At 44.0% G+C, this 23,371-nt stretch overlaps 1 protein-coding gene across 4 annotated transcripts in view; it reads left to right on the plus strand.

Moving 5' to 3' along the window:
• SLC4A4 (solute carrier family 4 member 4) overlaps positions 1–23,371 on the plus strand; it is a 193,925-nt gene that overhangs the window by 152,945 nt on the left and 17,609 nt on the right. For all 4 annotated transcript variants that reach the window (XM_083367130.1, XM_083367131.1, XM_083367129.1 and 1 more), the window contains 8 exons: positions 452–585; positions 1,619–1,890; positions 7,909–7,967; positions 12,971–13,159; positions 14,969–15,082; positions 15,757–15,918; positions 22,228–22,406; positions 22,835–22,907. In XM_083367130.1, the coding sequence (XP_083223256.1) occupies positions 452–585; positions 1,619–1,890; positions 7,909–7,967; positions 12,971–13,159; positions 14,969–15,082; positions 15,757–15,918; positions 22,228–22,406; positions 22,835–22,907 (1,182 nt within the window). The remainder of the gene's footprint in view (positions 1–451; positions 586–1,618; positions 1,891–7,908; positions 7,968–12,970; positions 13,160–14,968; positions 15,083–15,756; positions 15,919–22,227; positions 22,407–22,834; positions 22,908–23,371) is intronic.

Raw genomic sequence — 23,371 nt, forward strand, 5'->3', positions numbered from 1 at the left:
GCTTGTCGATCAGAAGGTCGGCAGTTTGGTGGGTCAAATCCCGAGTGGCTCGTAGCAGAGTGAGTGCCTGTTACTCGTCCCAGCTTCTGCCAACCTGGCAGTTCGAAAGCACGTAAAAATGCAAGTAGAAAAATAGGGACCACTCCGGTGGGAAGGTAACAGCATTCCATGCGCCTTTGGCGTCTAGTCATGCTGGCCACATGACCACGGAGACGTCCTCGGACAAGCGCTGGATCTTCAGCTTTGAAACGGAGATGAGCACCGGCCCCTAGAGTCGGAAACGACTAGCATGCACGTGCGGGGGAACCTTTACCTTTACCTTATTCAGTTCAATATGTCCATTGTTTCCCTTCCCCTGCCATTGCAAGTGTAAAGCTGGGTATTTAAAACACTGGAGCTGGAATGTGTTTAATAACATGGTTGTATTTGCTTGTTGTTTTTTTGCTTCTAGGGTGTGTTGGAAAGCTTTCTGGGCACAGCCGTTACAGGAGCAGTTTTCTGTTTGTTCGCTGGCCAGCCACTTACTATTCTGAGCAGCACTGGGCCCGTGTTGGTCTTTGAGCGACTTTTATTTAACTTTAGCAAGTAAGTCCGAAACGAAGAGGTGCTGGTAATAAATCATGGGGGGGGGGTTTCTGATAGAAAAATGTATAGCAACCTCTTCTAGGACTGTCCTCTAAAAATGTTGTCCCCTTCAGCCCTTCTGAAGGACCTCACCTCTGGAATGACCAGTTATTCCGAAAATAAATATGCAAGTAGTCCTCAACCTACAGCCACATCGAGCCCCACGTGTCCATTGCTGAGGAAGATAGTTGTTAAGTGAGTTTTGGTCCGCTTTACGACCTTTCTTGCCACAGTTGCTAGCAGTGGCTAACTTGGTTGTAAAGCGAATCTAGCTTCCCCATTGGCTTTGCTTGTCAGAAGGTTGCAAAAAGGGATCGCGGGACCCCGGGACACTGCGGCCGTCATAAATACGAGCCAAATGTCTGTGGAGATTCTCAGTCATCCAGGTTGTCCCAAAGGTGCTTTTTCAAGAGGCGACTGGATTTCCTTTGTTTTTCCTTGGAAGACGTTTCCCCTTCTCATCCAAGAAGCTTCTTCAGTTAGAGCTGAAGAGGCTTCTTTGGATGAGAAGGGAAACGTCTTCAAGCAAAAATAAAGGACGTCCAGTTGTCTCTTGAAAAAACCCCTTTGGGATAAATTTGAGCCGGTTGCCAAGCACCTGAATTTTATTTATTTATTTTTATTTTTTATTTTAATTCCATTTATATCCCGCCCTTCTCCGAAGACTCAGGGCGGCTTACAAGCTTAGCAGTAGCCTTAATCACATAACCATGGAGATGCTGCAACATTACCCCGGGACTCAGCGACCGTCGTAAATATGAGCCGGTTGCCAATTTCCAAATTTTGATCCAGTGATCAAGGGGATGTTGCAGTCGTCAGACGTGTGAAAAAACGGCCATAGGTCGCTTTTTTTCCAGTGCCATTGTAAATTCGGTCAGTAAACGAAAGACTGTAAGTCAAGGACTACCTGTATCCCATTTAAACAGGCGTATGCTATTTTCACCCCCTCTTTTATTTTCTTATTTTCAATCTCACTTGGCTTCTTGATTTGCAGAGACAACGGCTTTGATTATCTGGAGTTCCGTCTCTGGATTGGCTTGTGGTCAGCCTTCCTGTGTCTGATCTTGGTTGCTACCGACGCTAGCTTTTTAGTGCAGTACTTCACCCGCTTCACAGAAGAAGGCTTCTCCTCTCTGATCAGCTTCATCTTCATCTATGATGCCTTCAAGAAGATGATCAAACTAGCCGACTATTATCCCATTAATTCCCACTTTAAATTGAACGATATCACGCTTTATTCCTGTACCTGCGCACCACCAGATCCAGGTAAGGGGGAAAACTTAGTTGCTTTGTTCGAAGGGTGAATTCTTAATAAAATCACTATTACGTTGAATTCTAACAAAAGCTGGACTCGCACTTCCGTGTTTTCAAGTCCCGGGCTGTCATCCCTCCAGACGGAAAGTTTCAGATACCACATTTTCATCCTCATCCCATTAGATGCCATTTGTAGGACCAGGAGGAGGGTGGATTTTGCCCCCAATAGCTAATTGTGGCCTTGAGTGTTTTATTTACTTATTTATTTATTTATTTATTAGTCGAATTTGTATACCGCCCTATTCCCGAAGGACTCAGGGCAGTTCACAGGGCAAGTTAAAAACAATACAAAAGAGAGAATAAAGTAAAATTAAATTAATACAAGCCCACAATTAAGATAACATTAAAAATTAAAAATTAAAATTAATTTAATTATTTAATTAATATAATTTAAAATCCCTCAGTCCAGGCCAGACCATTCAAACAACCAGGTTTTTAAGTCCCGGTGAAACGAGCGAAGGTCGTGGGCAGTCCAAAGCTCCATCGGCAGTTCGTTCCAAAGGCTGGGCGCACTCACAGAGAATGCCCTCCCCCTGGGAATCACCCGCCGGCAGTCTCTAACTGTTCATGGTGAGCTGGGCGCATCCTTACTCCAGCTGGCACCTTCCATCATTTTTAACAAAGGTGGTCTTTCCTTGCTGTACTTGCTTTAATGGAAATAGTTGTCCACTGTTTGAGTCTCTCCAAGCCTCTTATACGTAGCTTCCAGAGCAGACATGTCAAACTCATGACATGACATGATGTTGCGCGACGTATTGGGACTGTTTTGCCATTGCCGGCAATGGGGCGGGCACGGCTTCCGCGTGACGCGTCTGGCCCCTTGGGCCGGCAGTTTGACACCCCTGTTCTAGAGCAATGTCTTTCAAACTGGCCAACTTCAAGAAGGGTAGATTTCAGCTTCCAGAATTCTCCAGCCACCCCAGGGAATCTGCACATCAATTGAAATTTCTAATATGCTGTCCTAGAATCGCAGGATTTGAAAGGTTATTAGAACAGTCGTTTTTCAACCTTGGCAAACTCGTACGATGTGTGAATTTCAGCTACGAGAATTCCCCAGCTAGCATGGGATAAGTTCCCAATTTTGAAAAAAAACCACTATTCTAGATTATTCCTGAAGTGGGAAGGATCAACCCCACACTCACATTGATGATGTTACCTAGTTGGGTCATAAAACGTTTGCAAGCAAACCATCTCAGAGAAAACCAAGAACTCCACAGTTCAACCCTGAGTTATAGGGTAGATATTTTTTTCAAGTGGAGGATCAACTGTTTCAACCTTCTGTTACTTTTTTTTGCGGGCGGGGTGGGGGGAATGTAACAGCTTAAGATAACCATTCACCCCTTAACCACCATTTTCTGATGATTGTTATTCCCCTCTGGGATATTTAAATGGGCAAAGTGAAATCTTTGTACCCCCAAGAAATGGGCTGTACATTTTGGCACCAACCACTACAGTGATGTCAGTGTTTCTTAGTCGCACACCTGTGGCCTGGAATAAACTGGGATTCCCACACAGAAGTGGGAGTCAAGCTATTCTCTAAAGCACCTGAAAGCAGGACAAGAAGCAATGGATGGAAACTAATCAAAGAGAGAAGCAACCTAGAACTAAGGAGAAATTTCCTGACAGTTAGAACAATTAACCAGTGCAACAGCCTGCCTCCAGAAGCTGTGAATGCTCCAACACTGGAGGTTTTTAAGAAGAGGCTGGACAACCATTTTTCTGAAATGGGTATAGGTTCTCCTGCTTGAACGGGGCTGGACTAGAAGACCTCCAAGGTCCCTTCCAACTCTATTCTATTCTATTCTAAATTCTAAAACTGTCTAAAATAAGCTATGGAGCTCTTGTAAGAAAATTGCTGTTTAATGTCTCACGGTAGAGACTTAGGATTGAGATAGTGTTAATTCAGAGGCCGTGATTGGATGAACAGTTTGGGGGTCTCTGCTGAGGGGAAAAAAAGATAGGTGGCTGGGGATTGTGGGAGTTGAAGTCGTAGAAATCCAGAGGACACCTGTGGTCACCAGCATATCCGTAAAATATTTATAATTTTAAAAATCCACAGGTGAAGATGGCATAGCAGAATGCTTCTTCTCAGGATTAAAACGAATCTTACGGTTAAAAAAAATAGGAGTACAAAAAAAGCAAAATTTAAATAACGTTGCACAGGTGATCCGATGATTGCTGTTAAGTGGAAGTGAGTCAGATTTTGGCACAGGTAAAACAAGCTTGAGTATCTGGTGTCCTGCCAAAAAGTAAGATGAGCTGGTGTCCTCTTCTGAACCTTACCTGTTTGCCCAAGTTGACCTTGGCTGGATGCTTTTCAATTATGCTGTCAAGCTGCGAAGAATAACTATGCTGTGGCATCCATTACTGTTTCTTAGCTTGCCTACAAATTCGGGGGCGGGGGGGGGGAGAAGAGGGGAGGAAAGAATGAAATGCAGGCTTCAGGTATCGGACTGCCAAGCTGTGAGAACTGAGGTCGCTCAAAAGTTGTTTACTAAGAACTGAAACACACTCTCATACTTTTCTGATGCTTCATTGGACAATGTGACCCGCACTATTCGGTGTGTGGGGGGGTTGTTGTTAGTTGCGAAGTCGTGTCCGACCCATCGCGACCCCATGGACAACGTTCCTCCAGGCCTTCCTGTCCTCTACCATCTTCTGGAGTCCATTTAAGCTCACGCCTCCTGCTTCAGTGACTCCATCCAGCCACCTCATTCTCTGTCGTCCCCTTCTTCTCTTGCCCTCAATCTTTCCCAGCATTAGGCTCTTCTCCAGTGAGTCCTTCCTTCTCATTAGGTGGCCAAAGGATTTGAGTTTCCACTTCAGGATCTGGCCTTCTAAAGAGCAGTCAGGGCTGATCTCCTCTAGGACTGACCGGTTGGATCGCCTTGCAGTCCAAGGGACTCGCAGGAGTCTTCTCCAGCACCAGAGTTCAAAGGCCTCCATTCTTTGGCGCTTAGCCTTTCTTATGGTCCAACTTTCACTGCCATACATTGCAGCTGGGAAGACCATGGCCTTGACTATACGCACTTTTGTTGGCAGGGTGATGTCTCTGCTTTTTAGTGTGCTGTCTAGATTTGCCATGGCTTTCCTCCCCAGGAGCAAGCGTCTTTTAATTTCTTGGCTACAGTCCCCATCTGCGGTGATCTTGGAGCCCAGGAAAATAAAATCTGTCACTACCTCCATTTCTTCCCCATCTATTTGCCTGGAATTGAGAGGGCTGGATGCCATGGTCTTGGTTTTCTTAATGTTAAGTTTCAATTTCTTCCTTTACTCAGTGCTGAGTTCTTTTTTTTTTTATAGTCCATGTCAGCGGTTTGGCTGTGGAAATCAGAAGAGTTTCAAATTCCGCCAGTTTGTTCCCTTTTTGTCACGCTTCACAGCAGGGTTGTTTTTTTTTCGTATTTTTTGAGCTCCCTTACACAACGCACACACGTGGCTGGCACCTGTATCCCAGTAAGTAGCCTGACTGCTCTTTTGACAGATGTTGCAAACAGAGCCGGAGACTCTCCCGCTGAAAAGAAACACCGGCTCCACCACCGTGGAGTTGCCAGATGTTCTGTTGGGATTGCTGTGCCTCCTGCTGTTCATTAGTCCACAATGATTAACCGTGGTTTGTGGCTGGGCGGTAAGAGAGGAGCTGGTTTAGCTGCCTCTAAAGAAAAGATTTGCAGCCTTCAGGTTTTTTCCTGCGAATTTACTGTCGAGGTCCCCCAAGGATAAAAGCCGCTGCCTTAAAGACGGTGTAGAAAGGAGCAACGCCGCAGTTTGTTTTGTTGACCGGGGTTAAGGAAAGTTTGGCTTCCTCTCCACCACAGCAGCGGCCGGGGCAAGGAGGAGATTCTTTCCTCCGTCCCTTCTTTCTTCGTTTCCTGTGTGTGGAAACTGAGAAGGACTTTCAGATCAACAGGCTGAGTTAGCTCCTGTCTGCAAAGCGTGGGGGGATCTGGGCTGTAGAAGTGTTCCGCTTTTCCCTTTGTTTTAGAGGCAAGGTCTTATTGCATGGTGCAAAAGTGAGCAAGACAGGGTGGGAATAAAAATGCCCCAATCCTTTAAATATCCCTCCCTCCCTCCCTCCCTCCCTCCCTCCCTCCCTCCTTCCTTCCTTCCTCCTTCCTTCCTCCTTCCTTCCCTTTCCCTTCCCTTCCCTCCCTCCCTTCCTTCTTTCCCTTCCCTTCCCCTTCCTCCCTTCCTTCCCTTTCCCTTCCCTTCCCCTCCCTCCCTCCCTTCCTTCTTTCCCTTCCCTTCCCCTTCCTCCCTTCCTTCCCTTTCCCTTCCCTTCCCCTCCCTCCCTCCCTTCCTTCTTTCCCTTCCCTTCACCTTCCTTCCTTCCTTCCTTCCTTCCTTCCTTCCTTCCTTCCTTCCTTCCTTCCTTCCTTCCTTCCTTCCTTCCTTCCCTTTCCTTTCCCTTCCCTTCCCCTCCCTCCCTTTCTCCCTTCCTCCCTCCCTCCCTTCTTTCCCTTCCCTTCCCTTCCCTTCCCCTCCCTCCCTCTCCCTCCCTCCCTCCCTCCCTTCCTTCTTTCCCTTCCCTTCCCTTCCTCTCTCCCTCCCTCCCTTCCTTCTTTCCCTTCCCTTCCCCTCCCTCCCCCTCCCTCCTTTCCTTTCCCTTCCCTTCCCCTCCCTCCCTCTCTCTCCCTCCCTTTCTTCTTTCCCTTCCCTTCCCTTCCCCTCCCTCTCTCTCTCTCCCTCCCTCCCTCCCTCCCTCCCTTCCTTCTTTCCCTTCCCTTCCCTTCCTTCTTTCCCTTTCCCTTCCCTTCCCTTCCCTCCCTCCCTCTCTCTCTCTCCCTCCCTTCCTTCTTTCCCTTCCCTTCCCTTCCCCTCCCTCCCTCTCCCTCCCTCCCCTTTTTTTTTGCCCTTCTCCTTTTTTCCCTTCTCCTCCTATCCCATCCCATCCTACCCTACCCTATTTTTTCCCTACTTCTTAGCACAACCTCATAACGTTGCTTACCACAGCAGAGAATATAGTTTGTTGAGTATGCATGTTGGTCAATGAAATGAGCACAATTGAAAGGGCCACTGTTATTACTATAGCGTGTAAATTGTAAGATTTTCGGGTCTGTTTCTAAAATTGTCCTTCCCAATCAAATACATGTTGGGTGCCACTAGACTGCGGTGTCCGAAATTTCCAGCTCCTGTGTAATTTCCCAGTAATTGATATCTTGAGGGGGGAAAAATACCCCATCATATGCATAGACCTAAGATGAAGTTAAAAAAAAAGAAATAAATAGTTTTTCAACAATTGGAATAAACACTGAAAAATGCTTTTGCTTTCTCTCTAGCAGGGGTGGGGTCTGCAACCTTGACAACTTTAAGACTTGTGGAATTCAGCTCCCGGAATTCCTTCAGCTCCTCTGGGAGCTGAAGTCCACAACGCTGCAATTTAGGGTCCACAACGCTGCCGTTTAGGGTTCAATCTTTTCTGAAACACTTGTGGGGCCGAGAGACGCTACTTTTGAACTCAGAGAAAGAGGAAATGCCACCCCATTTTCTTAATTGGAAGCTGATCCATTTGTTCACCCCATTTAATCCACGTATAAGGAAAGGATAACACAGCATAACATTTAACAGTGCAGCTTTTCAGTGTGGATAAAAACGCACTTTGATCTCCGGGGATGATGTAAGAATTCTAATGACGAAGTTACACTGGGAAGTATTGTCACCCAATTGTCATTCATGCATCGATGTAATTTGAGGCAATTAAGGTTTTGTTTTGTTTTGTTTTTTTAAAATTTTTCCCACGGTGAATGGTTAAGACCCACAAGTTATGGAATAATAACTTCTTTTTACTGTATACGGTATGTAATTCAGGATCCTCATTGGAGCTGCTGATTACTTGCAGCCTAAGAGGATTATAAGGCTTAACTGGATTTTAATTTTAGGGAGGGATTGTGAGATTCATTTTAATTGCAACCCTCCTTCATTAGTTTTACAGGGGTATGTTGAAAGTGTTTCATTTCTTTCTTCTTTCAGTGAATAGTTCGTTAATCAACGAGACAGTCACATCCATACCGACTTGGCCTGTGGAAATGGTAAGCAGAAATAAGGTTATAATACTTGAAATAATTATGCACAGTGCAACTATACTGCTTCCTTTTAATGCAGTCTCATTCCTGTTTTATTTTGCCTTAATTTTGGAGTTGAATTAGCACCTGTTTATTAGGACGCTGAGCTTGTCAATCAGAAGGTCGGCAGTTTGGCGGGTCGAATCCCGAGCGCCGCGTAACAGAGTGAGCGCCTGTTACTCGTCCCAGCTTCTGCCAACCTAGCAGTTCGAAAGCACGTAAAAATGCAAGTAGAAAAATAGGGACCGCTACGGTGGGAAGGTAACAGCGTTCCGTGCACCTTTAGCGTCTAGACATGCCGGCCACATGACCACGGAGACGTCCTCGGACAAGCACTGGCTCTTCGGCTTTGAAACGGAGATGAGCACCGGCCCCTAGAGTCGGAAACGACTAGCATGCATCTGCGGGGGAACCTTTACCTTTTACCTTTATTAGGATTACTGTATTTTAAACAAAATTACAGTACAAAGTCACCATTTTTGCACACAGCTCTGCTGCATACATGTTTATTCAGCAGTAGATCCCACTGGGTTCTTTGGGATTTATTTCTAGGCTGGTAGGCGTAATAGTTGTAACTTTTTCCTCATAGCTGTCAACCACCCTGTTGGTAAATGCAGCAAAAGAAACTCCTGGGACATCATCTCACCAAGAGCATTACTATCCCTAATCTCTACCCATACTGACAGCATCAATTTGATTGGCACAAATACAAGGATCATTGGCCACGCTGCCAACCGTCACGCTCACAAGTTCATCGAAGTCTGGCACCCCACAAGCAAGTCCATCGACAGACACACTGACCTACAACCAGCCTGCAAATGCCTCAGGATCCAAATCAACTGCAAAAGGCAGTGTTAGTCTGAACAGCCCACCTCCTGGGACAATATTTTTAACTTCATTAAACAACATCTGCCTAACCCAGGTCCTGGAAAAGATTCAATAGATGGACACAAAACGCCAAACCCAGTCTGAACATAATAATAATAACAACAACAATAATAATAACAATAATAATTTGAAAAAAACCCAAAAAGTTGGAAGGGACCTTGGAGGTCATCTAGTCAAACCCCCTGCTCAGGCAGGAAACACTATACCCATTTCAGACAAATGGCTGTTCAGTCTCTTCTTAAAAACTTCCAGTGTTGGAGCATTCACAGCTTCTGGAGGCAGGTAGTTCCACTGGTTAATTGTTCTAACTGTCAGGAAGTTTCTCCTTAGTTCTAGGTTGCTTCTCTCCTTGATGAGTTTCCATCCGTTGCTTCTTGTCCTGCCTTCGGGCGCTTTGGAGAATAGCTTGACTCCCTCTTCTTTGGGGCTGCCCCTGAGATACTGGAAGACTGCTATCCTGTCCCCCCTCGTCCTTCTCTTCATTAACCTTGACATACCCAATTCCAGCAACCGTTCCTTATATGTTTTACCCTCCAGTCCCCCAATCATCTTTGTTGCTCTTCTCTGTACTCTTTCTAGAGTCTCAACATCTATAGAAATCTCAATAAATTAAATTAAATTAAATTAAATTTTTTACATCGTGGTGACCAAAACTGGATGCAGTATTCCAGGTGTGGCCTTACCAAGGCATTGTAAAGTGGTATTAACACTTCTCGTGATCTTGATTCTGTCCCTCTGTTAATGTAGCCTAGCACTGTGTTGGCTTTTTTGGCCGCTGCAGCACACGGCTGGCTCATATCTGGCTGACATTGTGACGAACCATAACTTAAATAGTAATTAACAATTGGCTACAGCAGTTTTTAAAACCAAATTTGGCCACATTCAAAAAAAAAATCCAAACTGTCGGTTGATCTGGGAAACTGTACATAAATCAAGTACAGGTAGTCCTCAACTTAGGACCACAATTGAGCCCAAACTTCTGTTCGTACAGTGTACGACCTTTCTTGCTACAGTTGTTAAGTGAGTCACCACAGTTGTTACCGTCAGGAACACGGTTGTTAAGTGAATCTGTCTTCCCCATTGCTTGTCAGAAGGTCGCAACAGGCGAACACGTGACCCTGGGACATGGCAACCGACAAATACATGCCGGTTGCCAGGTGTCCGAATTTTTTGATCACATGACCATGGGGATGCTGCAACGGCCCCGTAGGTATGAAAAATGGCGCCTAAGTCACTTTTTTCCATTGCTGTTGTAACTTTGAACGATCACTAAGTGAATTGTTGTAAGTCGGAGGCTATTTGCAGCTCGGAAATTTAATGAACGGGGGGGATATAAAACATAGCCCTGTGTTTTTTATAAAATCAGCAGTGCAACAGCGCGTGGATCCCAGCCGATGCTCTTCTCACTTCCAAGTGGGAAAAGGAGAACTTTGTCGAGTGAAAACTACGGGTATTTTTGCTCCCTCTGGGTTTTACAGTTTATGCCGTGGAGAAGATAGCTGTGAAAATTGCGGTGGGTTGCAAAGGACTTGTGAAGGCTTTTATCACTTTTAGGCTGATAAAAATTCCTCCCAGCTGAATAAGCTGTAACTCAGGAGAGGCGTATCTGTGCATTGAGAAGGTTAAGTTATGTACTCAACTGGTGAGAAAAATTGGATTCTGAGCTGTTAAACGTTGTTTGGCTTAGTTCAGGGGTAGGCAAGCTTGGCTCTTTTATGACTCGTGGACTTCAACTCCCAGAATTCCTGAGCCAGCATGGCTCAGCTTGGAAACCTCTCCCTTTCCCCTCAGCGTGGCTGGCTCAGGAATTCTGGGAGTTGAAGTCCACGAGTCATAAAAGAGCCAAGGTTGCCTACCCCTGGCCTAGGCCTAGGCCGCTTTATGACTTGTGGACTTCAACTCCCAGACTTCCTGAGCCTGCATGGCTCAGCTTGGAAACCTCTCCCTTTCCCGTCAGCATGGCTGGCTCAGGAATTCTGGGAGTTGAAGTCCACAAGTCATAAAGCAGTCTAGGCCAGGGGTAGGCAACCTTGGCTCTTTTATGACTCGTGGACTTCAACTCCCAGAATTCCTGAGCCAGCATGGCTCAGCTTGGAAACCTCTCCCTTTCCCCTCAGCATGGCTGGCTCAGGAATTCTGGGAGTTGAAGTCCACGAGTCATAAAAGAGCCAAGCTGGCCTACCCCTGGCTTAGTTGAACCAACTAAGTTGAACCAAACTCTTGCATTAACCCTTCTGTTGGAGTCCTTGATATAAACTTTTGAAAAAGCCAGCTGTTCTTAAAAGCAGAATGCAAAACCAAGTCCTCACCTAACTACTCAATTTTAAGTAATTGAGTAGAAAGGTTAAATTAAATAAACACATTAAAATATTACAGGGACCAGCAACAATGAAGGTATATACTGTGCCAGGATTATGGAATGTCCTTACGAGATGTAACTTTACAGGCCACCTGTGTGGTTAGATTTATCTAAGTTACTATAGTCCTGTTTGCTTGATAAAGCCAATCCAGTGAATTCAATTCAGAATACAGCTGGAAGGGACCTTGGAGGTCTTCTAGTCCAACCCCCTGCTCAAGTAGGAGACCCTGTACCATTTCAGGCAGGTGGATGTCCAGTGTCTTCTTAAAAACTCCAGTGATGAAGCACCCACAACTTTTGGAGGCAAGCTGTTCCACTGGTTAATTGTCCTCACTGTTTGGAACTTGCTCCTTAATTCCAGGTTGCTCCTTCTCCTTGACCAGTTTCCAACCATTCTTTCTTGTCCTGCCCTCTGGTGCTTTGGAGAATAATTTGACCCCCTCTTCCTTGTGGCAGCCCCTCAAATACTGGAATACTGCTGTCATGTCACCCCTGTTCCTTCTTTTCTCTAGAGTAGGCATACCCAATTTCTGCAACTGTTCTTTGTATGTTTTAGTCTTCAGGCCCTTAATCACCTTAAATCATCTTGACACATTTATTTATTTATTTATTTATTGATGGGATTTATATCCCGCCCTATCTCCCGAAGGACTCAGGGCGGCTAACAACAAAACATATAATAAGTACAGAAATTAAGATAAAAATAAAATTAAAATCATCTGTGCAATAAATTAAAATTAAAAACTAAAAATAAATTAAAAATTGTAAATATAATTAATTAAAATGCCTGTCAGTCCAGGTCAGCCTGGTGGAAAAGGAGAGTTTTGAGGCCGTGGCGAAAGGATTGGAGATTTTGGGCCATCCGAAGCTCAGGGGGGAGCTGATGAAAATTGATGAAAATTGATCCTTGAAACAACTCAACCTTTTCACAGGTCCTCTAGGATTTCATTTTGATTGAAGGAATAATTAGCCCTCAAGTTGGTAGTTCTTATGAAATGGGACTTAGCTGACTAAAGAGTTGGTTGTACAAAGCCCAGCCCTATTTGGTCAATTGGCTTGGTTAATTAGCTAACTTTTGGAGGTTGTACTACATATTCATCATCCTGTTCCCCATAACTTCCTTGAGCATTTCACGCATTCAAGTATCTGCATATAGAAACCACAAGAACCTCTTTGTAATTTGCAAGCAGAAATAATAATACCTGCATCCTGGTGACCCTTGACCTTTGACCACAAGGGAGCCCCAAATTTCTGCTGTTAAGCAAGGCGTTCGTCAAGTGAGTCTTGCCCCATTTGACGACCTTTCTTGCCACCGTCGTTAAGTGAATCACTGCAGTTGATAAGCTAGTAACCCCGGGGGTTAAGCGAATCTGGCTTCCCCCGTTGACTTGGCCTGTCAGAAGGTCGCAAAAAGTGGATCACGTGACCCCGGGACGCTGCAACCGTCATAAATACGAGTCCGTTGCTAAGCGTCCGGATTTTGATCACGTGACGATGGGCATGCTCTAACGGTCGTAAGTGTGGACACCGGTCATAAGTCACTTTTTTTCAATGCTGCTGTAACTTTGGCCACTAAATGAACAGTTGTAAGTCGAGGACTGCATGTGAATGTAAACATGACATCCTGCCAAGGTGAACAGCATCATTTCTAGCATTGAGCGAGAAGGGGAGAATGTGCCCTCTAAAGGTGCCGTGTTTTGTGTTTTTTCTTTTGTGTTTACAGCACAACGAAACAACCGAATGGTCATCCCTCACCAAGGAGCAGTGCTTGAAATTTGGAGGAATGCTGGTGGGGAATAACTGCAAATACGTCCCTGACATCACTCTCATGTCTTGCATTCTCTTTTTGGGAACCTACACCTGCTCCATGGCTTTGAAGAAATTCAAGACCAGCCGCTATTTCCCGACCACTGTAAGTCCTGGGATTTTTAACAGTTTTTCCCTGTTATTTCTGCAGTCTATCCAGCCCCGTTTTTTAATCGAACTCGAGAATTAACTTCGCATTTCAGCTGTTCCTCACTGTAGTCAGTAAAAGCGGGAGGAGGGAGGGTGCACTTAACAGACATGAGTGGCAGTGTGGGGGGGGTCTGTCCAGTTGTATCATGGCGTTCCCTCCTCCCTATTGTGAACCACAAACCCCATGGGACGTGGTTAAGGTAGAATTTGGAGAAGACACTCAGTCCTGTGGGTCCCTGGGTGCTCTCTGAGCTTGGTGGTTTTCTTGCAGACGTTTCATTACCCAACTAGGGAACATCATCAGTGCTAGAAGGGAGTGTGACAGCAGCAGCAGGAGGAGGAGGAGGAGGAGGAGGAGGAGGAGGAGGAGGAGGTGGAGGAGGAAGAGAACTGTAGGGTCCTTGGGGCTCTCTGAGCTGGGTTGTTTTCTTGCAGACATTTCATGACCCAACTAGATAACATCATCAGTGCTGGGAGGGAGTGTGGGAGGAGGAGGAGGAGGAGGAGGAGGAGGAGGAGGAGGAGGAGGAGGAGGAGGACTGTAGGGTCCTTGGTGTTCTCTGAGCTTGGTTATTTTCTTGCAGACATTTCATGACCCAACTAGGTAACATAGAATATGTTACATATATACATAGAATGAAGGCTACTGCTAAGTTTGTAAGCCACCCTGAGTCTTCGGAGAAGGGCGGGATATAAATGGAATAAAAAAATAAATAAATAAAAAAATAAAAAATAAATACTGATATTACCTAGCTGGGTAATGAAACATCTGCAAGTGAGCACCAAGGACTCACAGTTCAACCCTAAGCTTATTTCTGTTAATCTAGTCTTATTTGTGCCTTATAAACCAGTACGTTTATATATGAACTTTGCTCAAATAGCAATAACCTGAGTATTTAAGTTTATTTTAACCCAACGTTCACTGCATACTGTCGTAAGCCTTAAGGCTGCCCTTAGATAAAAGGTAGTCTATTGCAAAAACTTGTTCTATCACTTCCTCATTTGATTTATGAAGTACCGAACTCATTTGAATCCTAAGCACTGAGATAACATTTCTGGGGCCAGGGCCAAATTAACAAATGTGGAATGATTAGAATTTTGGCAACGGCTTTGTCACGTTTAGAACGATTTAGGTCGATAAGAAAGGTAAGGAAAGAGTATCTTTAAAAAAATAATAATTATTCTTCCTCGGGAGGGATAATAACATTTTGTAAAAACTGAGCTGCTCTCTTAATTTTTTTTTAAATTTAATTTAATAAAATGCCTTCTTTCGGCATGGTAACAATAATGTTTGATTGTGCACTGAATTGCATTCAATAATGTTAGTGTTTTTTTTAAAAAAGCAAGTGCTTTTGTGCCATTTGGTGTGCATATTTTCTTGCGCATATAATAATAATAAAGTTGGAAGGGACCTTGGAGGTCATCTAGTCCAACCCCCTGCTCAGGTAGGAAACCTTATACCTCTCTCTTCAAAATTCTCATTCAGCTTTGCTCAGGTTTTTACAAGTTGGGTGAGATTCTGAAAACCAGGATTACGAATGAGTTTGATGGGCCCCTTTGAGGTGGGAATGTTGTGACCAAGTAGATGCCAGAATCTTCTGGAATGTTCCTCCGCCGAACTGACGGGAGTTCTGGTGTTTCTAGTTTCTGATTTTCTGCTTGTAAATTTTCACCGTTGGGGTTATTCCCACCCCCCCTTGCATATTCGTCAGCCCCTTAAAACAGGCAAGTTTAAAACATTGACGTAATTGCCTTCCTTTTTCAGGCAAGGAAATTGATCAGCGATTTTGCCATCATCATTTCAATTTTCATTTTCTGTGGTATCGATGCTCTGGTCGGTGTGGATACCCCAAAACTTCTTGTGCCAAGTGAATTCAAGGTATGTTAAAAACTGTTTCCTCCACGTATATATCTTGTATGTGTATGTGTGTGTGTGTGTTTGTGTGTACACACACACATACATAAGGAGCCTTGGTGGAGCAGTGGGCTAATGCCTCCTTAAGTAACACCAGCTGCCTGCAATTAGTGCAGGTTCGCATCCCACCAGGCTCAAGGTTGACTCAGCCTTCCATCCTTCCGAGGTAGGTAAAATGAGGACCCAGATTGTTGGGGGCAATAAGCTGACTTTGTAATAATGCCGCTTGGGGTGTGTGTGAAAGCCCTAATAAGCAGGCATATACATAGAATGAAGGCTACTGCTAAGCTTGTAAGCTGCCCTGAGTCTTCGGAGAAGGACGGGATATAAATGGAATTAAAATAAAAAATAAAAAAAATAAAATATACACACACATACATATACATATACACATATACACATATAAACATGCACGCACACACACACACACACACACACACACACACACACACAGAGTGGATATGAGGATCTAAAAACCCAAAGGATATGGAAGTATTCTTTGATCCTTCCTAGCAATGTTTTGTTTTGGGGTTTTTTGGCAAACTTGGGTTTACTTCAAAAACTCTTTTCTTTCACCTGACATGTTTTTTTAAATGTCTTTCTGATGCCCGTTTCTGTCTGTCTTTTTCCCTGTGAAGCCAACAAACCCAAACAGAGGCTGGTTTGTCACACCATTCGGAGGAAACCCGTGGTGGGTATATCTGGCTGCAGCTATTCCTGCTCTCCTGGTGACCATCCTCATCTTCATGGACCAGCAAATCACAGCTGTTATTGTCAACCGTAAAGAGCACAAACTAAAGGTTGGTGCCTCGTGAGGCTTGCAAGATTTGAACCAGGGATGAGCCAAATTGGGGTAGATTGGTGCAGATAACTGTTTTGAGAACAATGGTGATAACCGCCCTGAGTCCTTCGGGAAAGGGCGGTATACAAATCCAATTAAATAAATAAAATAAATAAATAAGTTCTAATGAGGCCTCCTTGGAAGCAGTTCATTGTTTAAACTAACGCATCGAGGGATGCATTATTAAGTGATCGTCCTTGGTTGTATAAACAAGAGAGCATAGAATCAAAATCATGTGAAGTATTAGTAGCGCTTTATGAAGCCTTAGTAAGGCCACAGATGGAATGCTGCATCCAGTTTTGGTCACCACATTACAAAAAGCCACGTTGAGACTTTGGAAAAAGTGCAGAGAAGAGCAACTAAGGTGATTAAAGGCCTGGAGACTAAAAGATGTGAATGGTTGCAGGAACTGAGTATGGCTAGTCTAGAGAAAAAAAGGACTAGGAGTGACATGATAGGAGTATTCCAGTATTTGAGGAACTGCTACAAAGAAGTGGGTGTCAAGGTATTTTCCAAAGCACCAGAAGGCAAAACAAGAAACAAGGGATGGAAACTAATCAAGGAGAAAAGCAACCTGGAACTAAGGAGAAACTTCCTAACAGTGAGAACAATTAACCAGTGGAACAGCTTACTGTCAGAAGTTGTGGGTGCTTCATCACTAGAGGTTTTAAAGAGCCTTGGTGGAGCAGTGGGCTAATGCCTCCTTAAGTAACACCAGCTGCCTGCAATTAGTGCAGGTTCGAGTCCCACCAGGCTCAAGGTTGACTCAGCCTTCCATCCTTCCCAGGTAGGTAAAATGAGGACCCAGATTGTTGGGGGCAATTAAGCTGACTTTGTAATAATGCCGCTTGGGGTGTGTGTGAAAGCCCTAACAAGCAGGCATATACATAGAATGAAGGGTACTGCTAAGCTTGTAAGCCACCCTGAGTCTTTGGAGAAGGGTGGGATATAAATGGAATTAAAAAAACAAAAACAGAACAGAACAGTATAATGGTAGAATAGAACAGAGCAGAGCAAAACAGAACAGAACAGAGCAGAGCAGAATAAAGTAGAGTAGAGTAGAGTAGAGTACAATAGAATAGAATAGAATAGAGTAGAAGGCTACTGCTAAGCTTGTAAGCCGCCCTGAGTCTTCGGAGAAGGGTGGGATATAAATGGAATTCAAATAAAAAAATAAAAAATAAAAATAAAATAAAGAAGAGACTGGACAGCCATTTGTCCGAAATGGTATAGGGCAGAGGTGTCAAACTGCTGGCCTGCGGGCCGGACGTGTCACGCGGAAGCCGGGTCCACCTCATTGCCGGCAATGGCAAAACAGTCCCGATACTTTGCATGACATCATGTGACTTCACGAGTTTGACATGTCTGGTATAGGGTCTCCTGTTTGAGCAAGAGGTTGGACTAGAAGACCTCCAAGGTCCCTTCCATTCTGATTGAATCTGTGGTGCATTTAGATTATTTTAGATAATGATTCCCAGAAGACCTTAACAATTCTGAAGGGTTAAGATTATGAGGTTTTAATCCCAAATTCTAAAAGGCTTCAAGAAATCTAGATGGAAATTAGTTTCCATCCATTACTTGTTAACCTGCCTTCAGGTGCTTTGGAGAATATCATCCCCCCCCCCCAATAATTTGGAGAATTTAACTTGCCTTCTCCAATGGCATCTTAACAGACCTGTGATTAAATCAACATGGCCTCCACTGTCACCTAGTGTTTGCCCCTAAGAAAAGAGTGAGAAATGCTTTCTGAAGAAATATAAATGGACTTTGTTTTGGCTTTGAATCAGGAAACACAGCTGGACCAACTGTTCAGCCTGGAAGGAAATATCTCTGAATTCTACCAGCTGTTTATTATTGCGAAATCAACATTTATCAATAGATCTCTCCTTTATTTCATCTCAGACTCTGATTACCATTTTTCTCCAAATGTAGAACTCTGCCAACTGCAGAGCTTGCATAAATCAGGATACCCCATCTTTGTAGGCCGGAAATCCAGAATCTTTGCAGGTGGCTGGAGGTCTAATCAGAATCCCCACAAAAAATGGCAGAGAAGGTTAGAAGGTTTACAATGCCTTGGTAAGGCCACACTTGGAATACTGCATCCAGTTTTGGTCACCACGATGTAAAAAAGATGTCGAGACTCTAGAAAGAGTACAGAGAAGAGCAACAAAGATGATCAGGGGACTGGAGGCTAAAACATATCAGGAACGGTTGCTGGAACTGGGGGTGGCTTGTTTAACGAAGAGAAGAGTGAGGGGTGACACGATAGCAGTGTTCCAATATCTCAGGGGTTGCCCCAAAGAAGAGGGAGTCAAGCTATTCTCCAAAGCCCCTGAAGGCAGGACAAGAAGCAACAGATGGAAACTCATCAAGGAGAGAAGCAACGTAGAACTAAGGAGAAACTTCCTGACAGTGGGGACAATTAATCAGTGGAACAACCTGCCTCCAGAAGCTGTTAACGCTCCAACAATGAAAGTTTCTAAGAAGAGACTGGACAGCCATTGGTCTGAAATGGGTATAGGGTTTCCTGCCTGAGCAGGGGGTTGGACTAGATGACCTCCAAGGTCCCTTCCAACATCACCATCATCATGATGATGATGATGAAGAAGGAGGAAGGAGACATTCAGAAGCACCTAAAATCATGCTGGATCTGCAGGGTAGCTATGGTTCATTACCCTCCATTTTTATCCAGCTGATTTACCCGTCAGAAGTCGAAGAGAAGACAAGAGTTTCAGCACAAACCTTTTAGAACATCCTTTAAGAAACTTGTTCAGTCTGCTCGCATTAAGAAGAATTTCCCGAGAGATGGCTGTGCTTCTCGGATGACAAGCAAACGGTCTTCAAAGAAGAACAAAGTCCAGTCGCCTCCTGACGAAGGACTTTTTGGGACAACCGTGACCAGGATGACTGAAAATCTCCATTGCCTGGCTGAGGAATTCTGGGAGTTGAAGTCCACAAGTCATAAAAGGGCCAAGTTTGAAGAGCCCTGTTTTTAAGGTTTCGAATAGAGGTGACGGAGGGGTAAAATAAGTATATACAGTATGTTCAATGGAAAGCCATGTTCTCTCTTTTTAATCTGCTCTCAACCATCTTAATGGTCTCCCCGCAGCTGTTAATAACACTCAAAATACAAAATACATCACGTGCAATAGAGAAAAGAAGTATTTCTCTTAACAGCGCATTTCTTTGCTTTCTCTACTCCTCCATTTTCGGCTTATTTCCAAAGTTCTTTGATCCGTGCCTTTTTTGTAGTGAGATCTTCACCAAGTTGAATTTCTATTCTTCATAGCTAACTTGAGACACTAGCCAAGAGAGGTGCTATTTTCTTTCAAGCTGCACACAAGGCAGAGATAGAGATGCTTGAAACAACCCAAAATGTGAGAACAAAATGACAGCCCTGTTCAATTTGCATGGTGGAAAAAAAAAATCGGGACAAGAACGAGATGCAAATCTTGGTGCTAATGAACTTCTTTTCAAGATTTGCAGGGTGTCTGCTTTAGCCTACATTAGACCTGTCTTTGAGGATAATTCCGTCGTTTGCAGGCAAATTCTGAATTTCACTGAATTTGACTCTACACCCTGACGGCTGAAGGGGAAACTTAAGACGTGAAATATCCTCACTCGCGTTACTTTATCTTCACACGTTTCAAGATGCATAAGGCCATTTTGCGTAGGATTAAAAAAGTGTTTATCTGGTGGTTCTTCTCCTGAGGTTTTCTCCCTCTTAGTATCTCTCAGCTCCTTCGCGGTAGGAGCAAAGTTGAGGACAGAATCAACTGTGTGGTTTTCTTTATGCTTCTCGGGTTGGGGGAGGGGGAAGTGTGAATATTTATTTATTTATTTTATTTTATTTAGATTTATATACATATAGGAGGCTTGTAAAAAACTAATGTATTGCTTTGCAAAATAATTATCGTGGAGATCAATGTCTTAATCTTACCTCAGCTGTTGATAAATCTTAATCTTATCTCAGCTGTTCTATCCATCTTCTTACATTATATAGAGGGAGGGACTCGTATGGAAATATTTGTTCATTAATATGGAAACTAATCAAGGAGAGAAACAACCTAGAATTAAAGAGAAAATTTCCGGACAGTTAGAATAATTATACAGTGGGACAGCATTGCCTCCAGAGGTTGTGGCTGCTCCATCACTGGAGGTTGTTAAGAAGAGACTGCACAGCTATTTATCCGGGATGGTGTAGATCTGCTGTCAGAGCAGGGGGTTGGACTAGAAGTCCTCCAAGGTCTCTTGCAACTCTGTTATTCTGTTAATATGTTCTTTTTTAACTGATTTTTTTTTAAAAAAGCTTTAGTACTGGCAGTAACGGAACTGTCCTTGGAGTGTCTGTGAGTTTGCTTCTGTGTCATCCGGACTTACAACCAATTGATTAGTTATAATGGCACTGGGGGGGAAAAGTGATATATGACTGGTCCCTGTAATTATCACTGTTGCAACCTCCCCATGGACACTGATCAAAATTTGGGTGCTTGACAAACTCCTGAGAAGCAAAGTCAGTGGGGGAAGCTGGGTTTGCTTGGTGCCCTCACGATTCGTTTAACAACTGCAGCGATTCGCTTAACAGCGATTGCAAAAAAAGTCACGAAGTCAGGCCCAACTCACTTACCAAGCGCTTTGCTTAGCAACAGAAATGTTGGTCCCAATTGTGTCCTACGTCGAGGACCTAACCTGTAGATGCTAACCAACGGACAATCTCTCCAGATATTTCCCCGTTTTATATTCAAACACTCCGAAAAGCTAAAGAATAGGCTTTATTCCCCAAGAAAGACAATTCTGATTAAAGCAAGGGGTTCTTCCAACTGTCATGAAAAAGGGCCTCTCTTTGAAACCCAAAACATGCAGATTTTGACATAGATTGTGTTCACATCACAGGCTGTGTCCCAATAAACCATGTTGTGGCATAATGTAGTGGTTAACATCACAAACAAAATAATAATAATAATAATAATAATAATAATAATAATAATAATAATAATAATAATAATAATAATAATAATAATGTGATGATGATGATGATGATGTTGGAAGGCACCTTGGAGGTCATCTAGTCCAACCCCCTTTATCATTTCAGACAAATGGCTGCCCAGTCTTTTCTTAAAAACTTTCAGTGTTGGAGCATTCACAGCTTCTGGAGGCAGGTTGTTCCACTGGTTAATTATACTCAGGAAATTTCTCCTCAGTCCTAGATTGGTTCTCTCCTTGATTATTTTCCATCTGTTGCTTCTTGTCCTGCCTTCAGGTGCTTTGGAGAATAGCTTGACTCCCTCTTATTTGGGGCAGCCCCTGAGATATTGGAAAACTGCTATCCTGTCCCCCCCTCGTCCTTTTCTTCATTAAACTACACATACCCAATTCCAGCAACCGTTCCTTGTATGTTTTAGCCTCCAGTCCCCTGATCATCTTTGCTGCTCTTCTCTGCACTCTTTCTAGAGCCTCAACATCTTTTTTACATCGTGGCGACCAAAACTGGATGCCGTATTCCAAGTGTGGCCTTATCAAGGCCTTGTAAAGTGGTATTAACACTTCAAGTTCAGGCAACATTTGGGTTCAAACTACCTAATCATGTTTTAGCCTAGCCTAGTGTATGAGCCGTGGTGGCGCAGTGGTTAGAATGCAGTATTGCCAACAGTTCGATCCTGAGCCTTCCATGTTTCTGAGGCCGGTAAAATGAGGACCCAGATTATTGGGGGGCAAATATGCTGACTCTGTAAACCGCTTAGAGAAGGCTGTAAAATACCGTGAAGTGGTATATAAGGCTAAGTGCTCTTGCTGTTCTTCAAATGGAATAGCTCAGCTCCAGGGTTGTCATAGGGACGCGGTGGCTCAGTGGGTTAGGACGCTGAGCATGTCGATCAGAAGGTCGGCAGTTTGGCGGGTCGAATCCCGAGTGCCGCGTAGCAGAGTGAGCACCTGTTACTCGTCCCAGCTTCTGCCAACCTAGCAGTTCGAAAGCATGTAAAAAAATGCAAGTAGAAAAATAGGGACCACTACGGTGGGAAGGTAACAGTGTTCCGTGCGCCTTCGGCGTCTAGTCACGCCGGCCACATGACCACGGAGACGTCCTTGGACAAGCACTGGCTCTTCAGCTTTGAAACGGAGATGAGTACCGGCCCCTAGAGTTGGAAACGACGAGCACATGTGTGCGGGGGAACTTTGACCTTTACCTTTAGGGTTGCCATCCTCACGGCAAAACTTCACGCTTCAGATTAACGCTCCTCTTTCTTTTTTCCCCATCTCACCTTGGCAGAAAGGTGCTGGATATCACTTGGACCTCTTCTGGGTGGCTGTGCTGATGATCATCTGTTCCTTCATGGCTCTGCCCTGGTATGTTGCCGCTACCGTGATCTCCATTGCACACATCGACAGTTTGAAGATGGAAACGGAGACCTCGGCACCTGGCGAGCAACCCAAGTTTTTGGGAGTCAGGTATGCTGAACTGGTGGGAAGGGAGGTTTGAGTGCTGAACATTGTAGGAAGCTGCCTAGCATGGCATTCTTCACAGAGCAGAAACTGCGGGCTGTATTTTCCCTGAACAGTTGGAGCAAACATAGCTTAGAGCAGTGGTCTTCAAACTTGTCCCTTTGATGACTTGTGGACTTCAACTCCCAGAATTCCTCAGCCAGGCTTGCCTCCAGAAGTTGTGGGTGCTCCAGCACTGGAGGTTTTTAAGAAGAGATTGGACGCCCGTTTGTCTGAAATGGTATTGGGTCTCCTGTTCAAGCACGGGGCTGTAGCAGAAGACTTCCAGGGTCCCTTCCAACTTTATTATTCTATGTTCCATATTCTATCTTTCTTGAACAGTAAAATGTCCTTCAAATAAGAGTTGATTATTTTATTCCTGGATTTGATTTCAGGGAGCAGAGGGTGACTGGATTCCTCGTATTCATTCTGACAGGCATTTCAGTGTTCATGGCCCCCATCTTGAAGGTAAATGCCTTTTTTATTTGTTTACCTCTTCCTATCCCATCCTTATCCCATCCTTCTTAGAATTCTGAAATAATAAGCCCTTAGCTGGAAAGTTCAAAAAAGCAACTTGTTTTTATTATATTAAAAGGACTAAAATGAAACCATTAAAGAGGAATATCACAACATTATTGCTAAGATTTTAAGAACAGAGGAAATTCCTAAGAAACAAACTCAAGAGGAGAAGAATCACAGAAAGAGGAGAAATTTTGCCTTGGCATTTGCAGAAAATGTTTTTGCAACTGCATAGGCTGAATTTAGGGACAATTGTTTTTGTTTATTTTTGTCTTAGCCAAATTTTTCTGGGGTAGAATCCCATGAATTTGGACAAGTTGTACCTGGGCAGAAATAGTTACTATTGCCATTTGCAAAATGAAACCGGGTTTCCAAATCAAGAGGAATGAAAATCATACAGACCCAGAATTCTA

This window comes from Vipera ursinii (assembly GCF_947247035.1).
Source record: "Vipera ursinii genome assembly, chromosome: 7".
NCBI classification, from domain to species: domain Eukaryota; kingdom Metazoa; phylum Chordata; class Lepidosauria; order Squamata; family Viperidae; genus Vipera; species Vipera ursinii.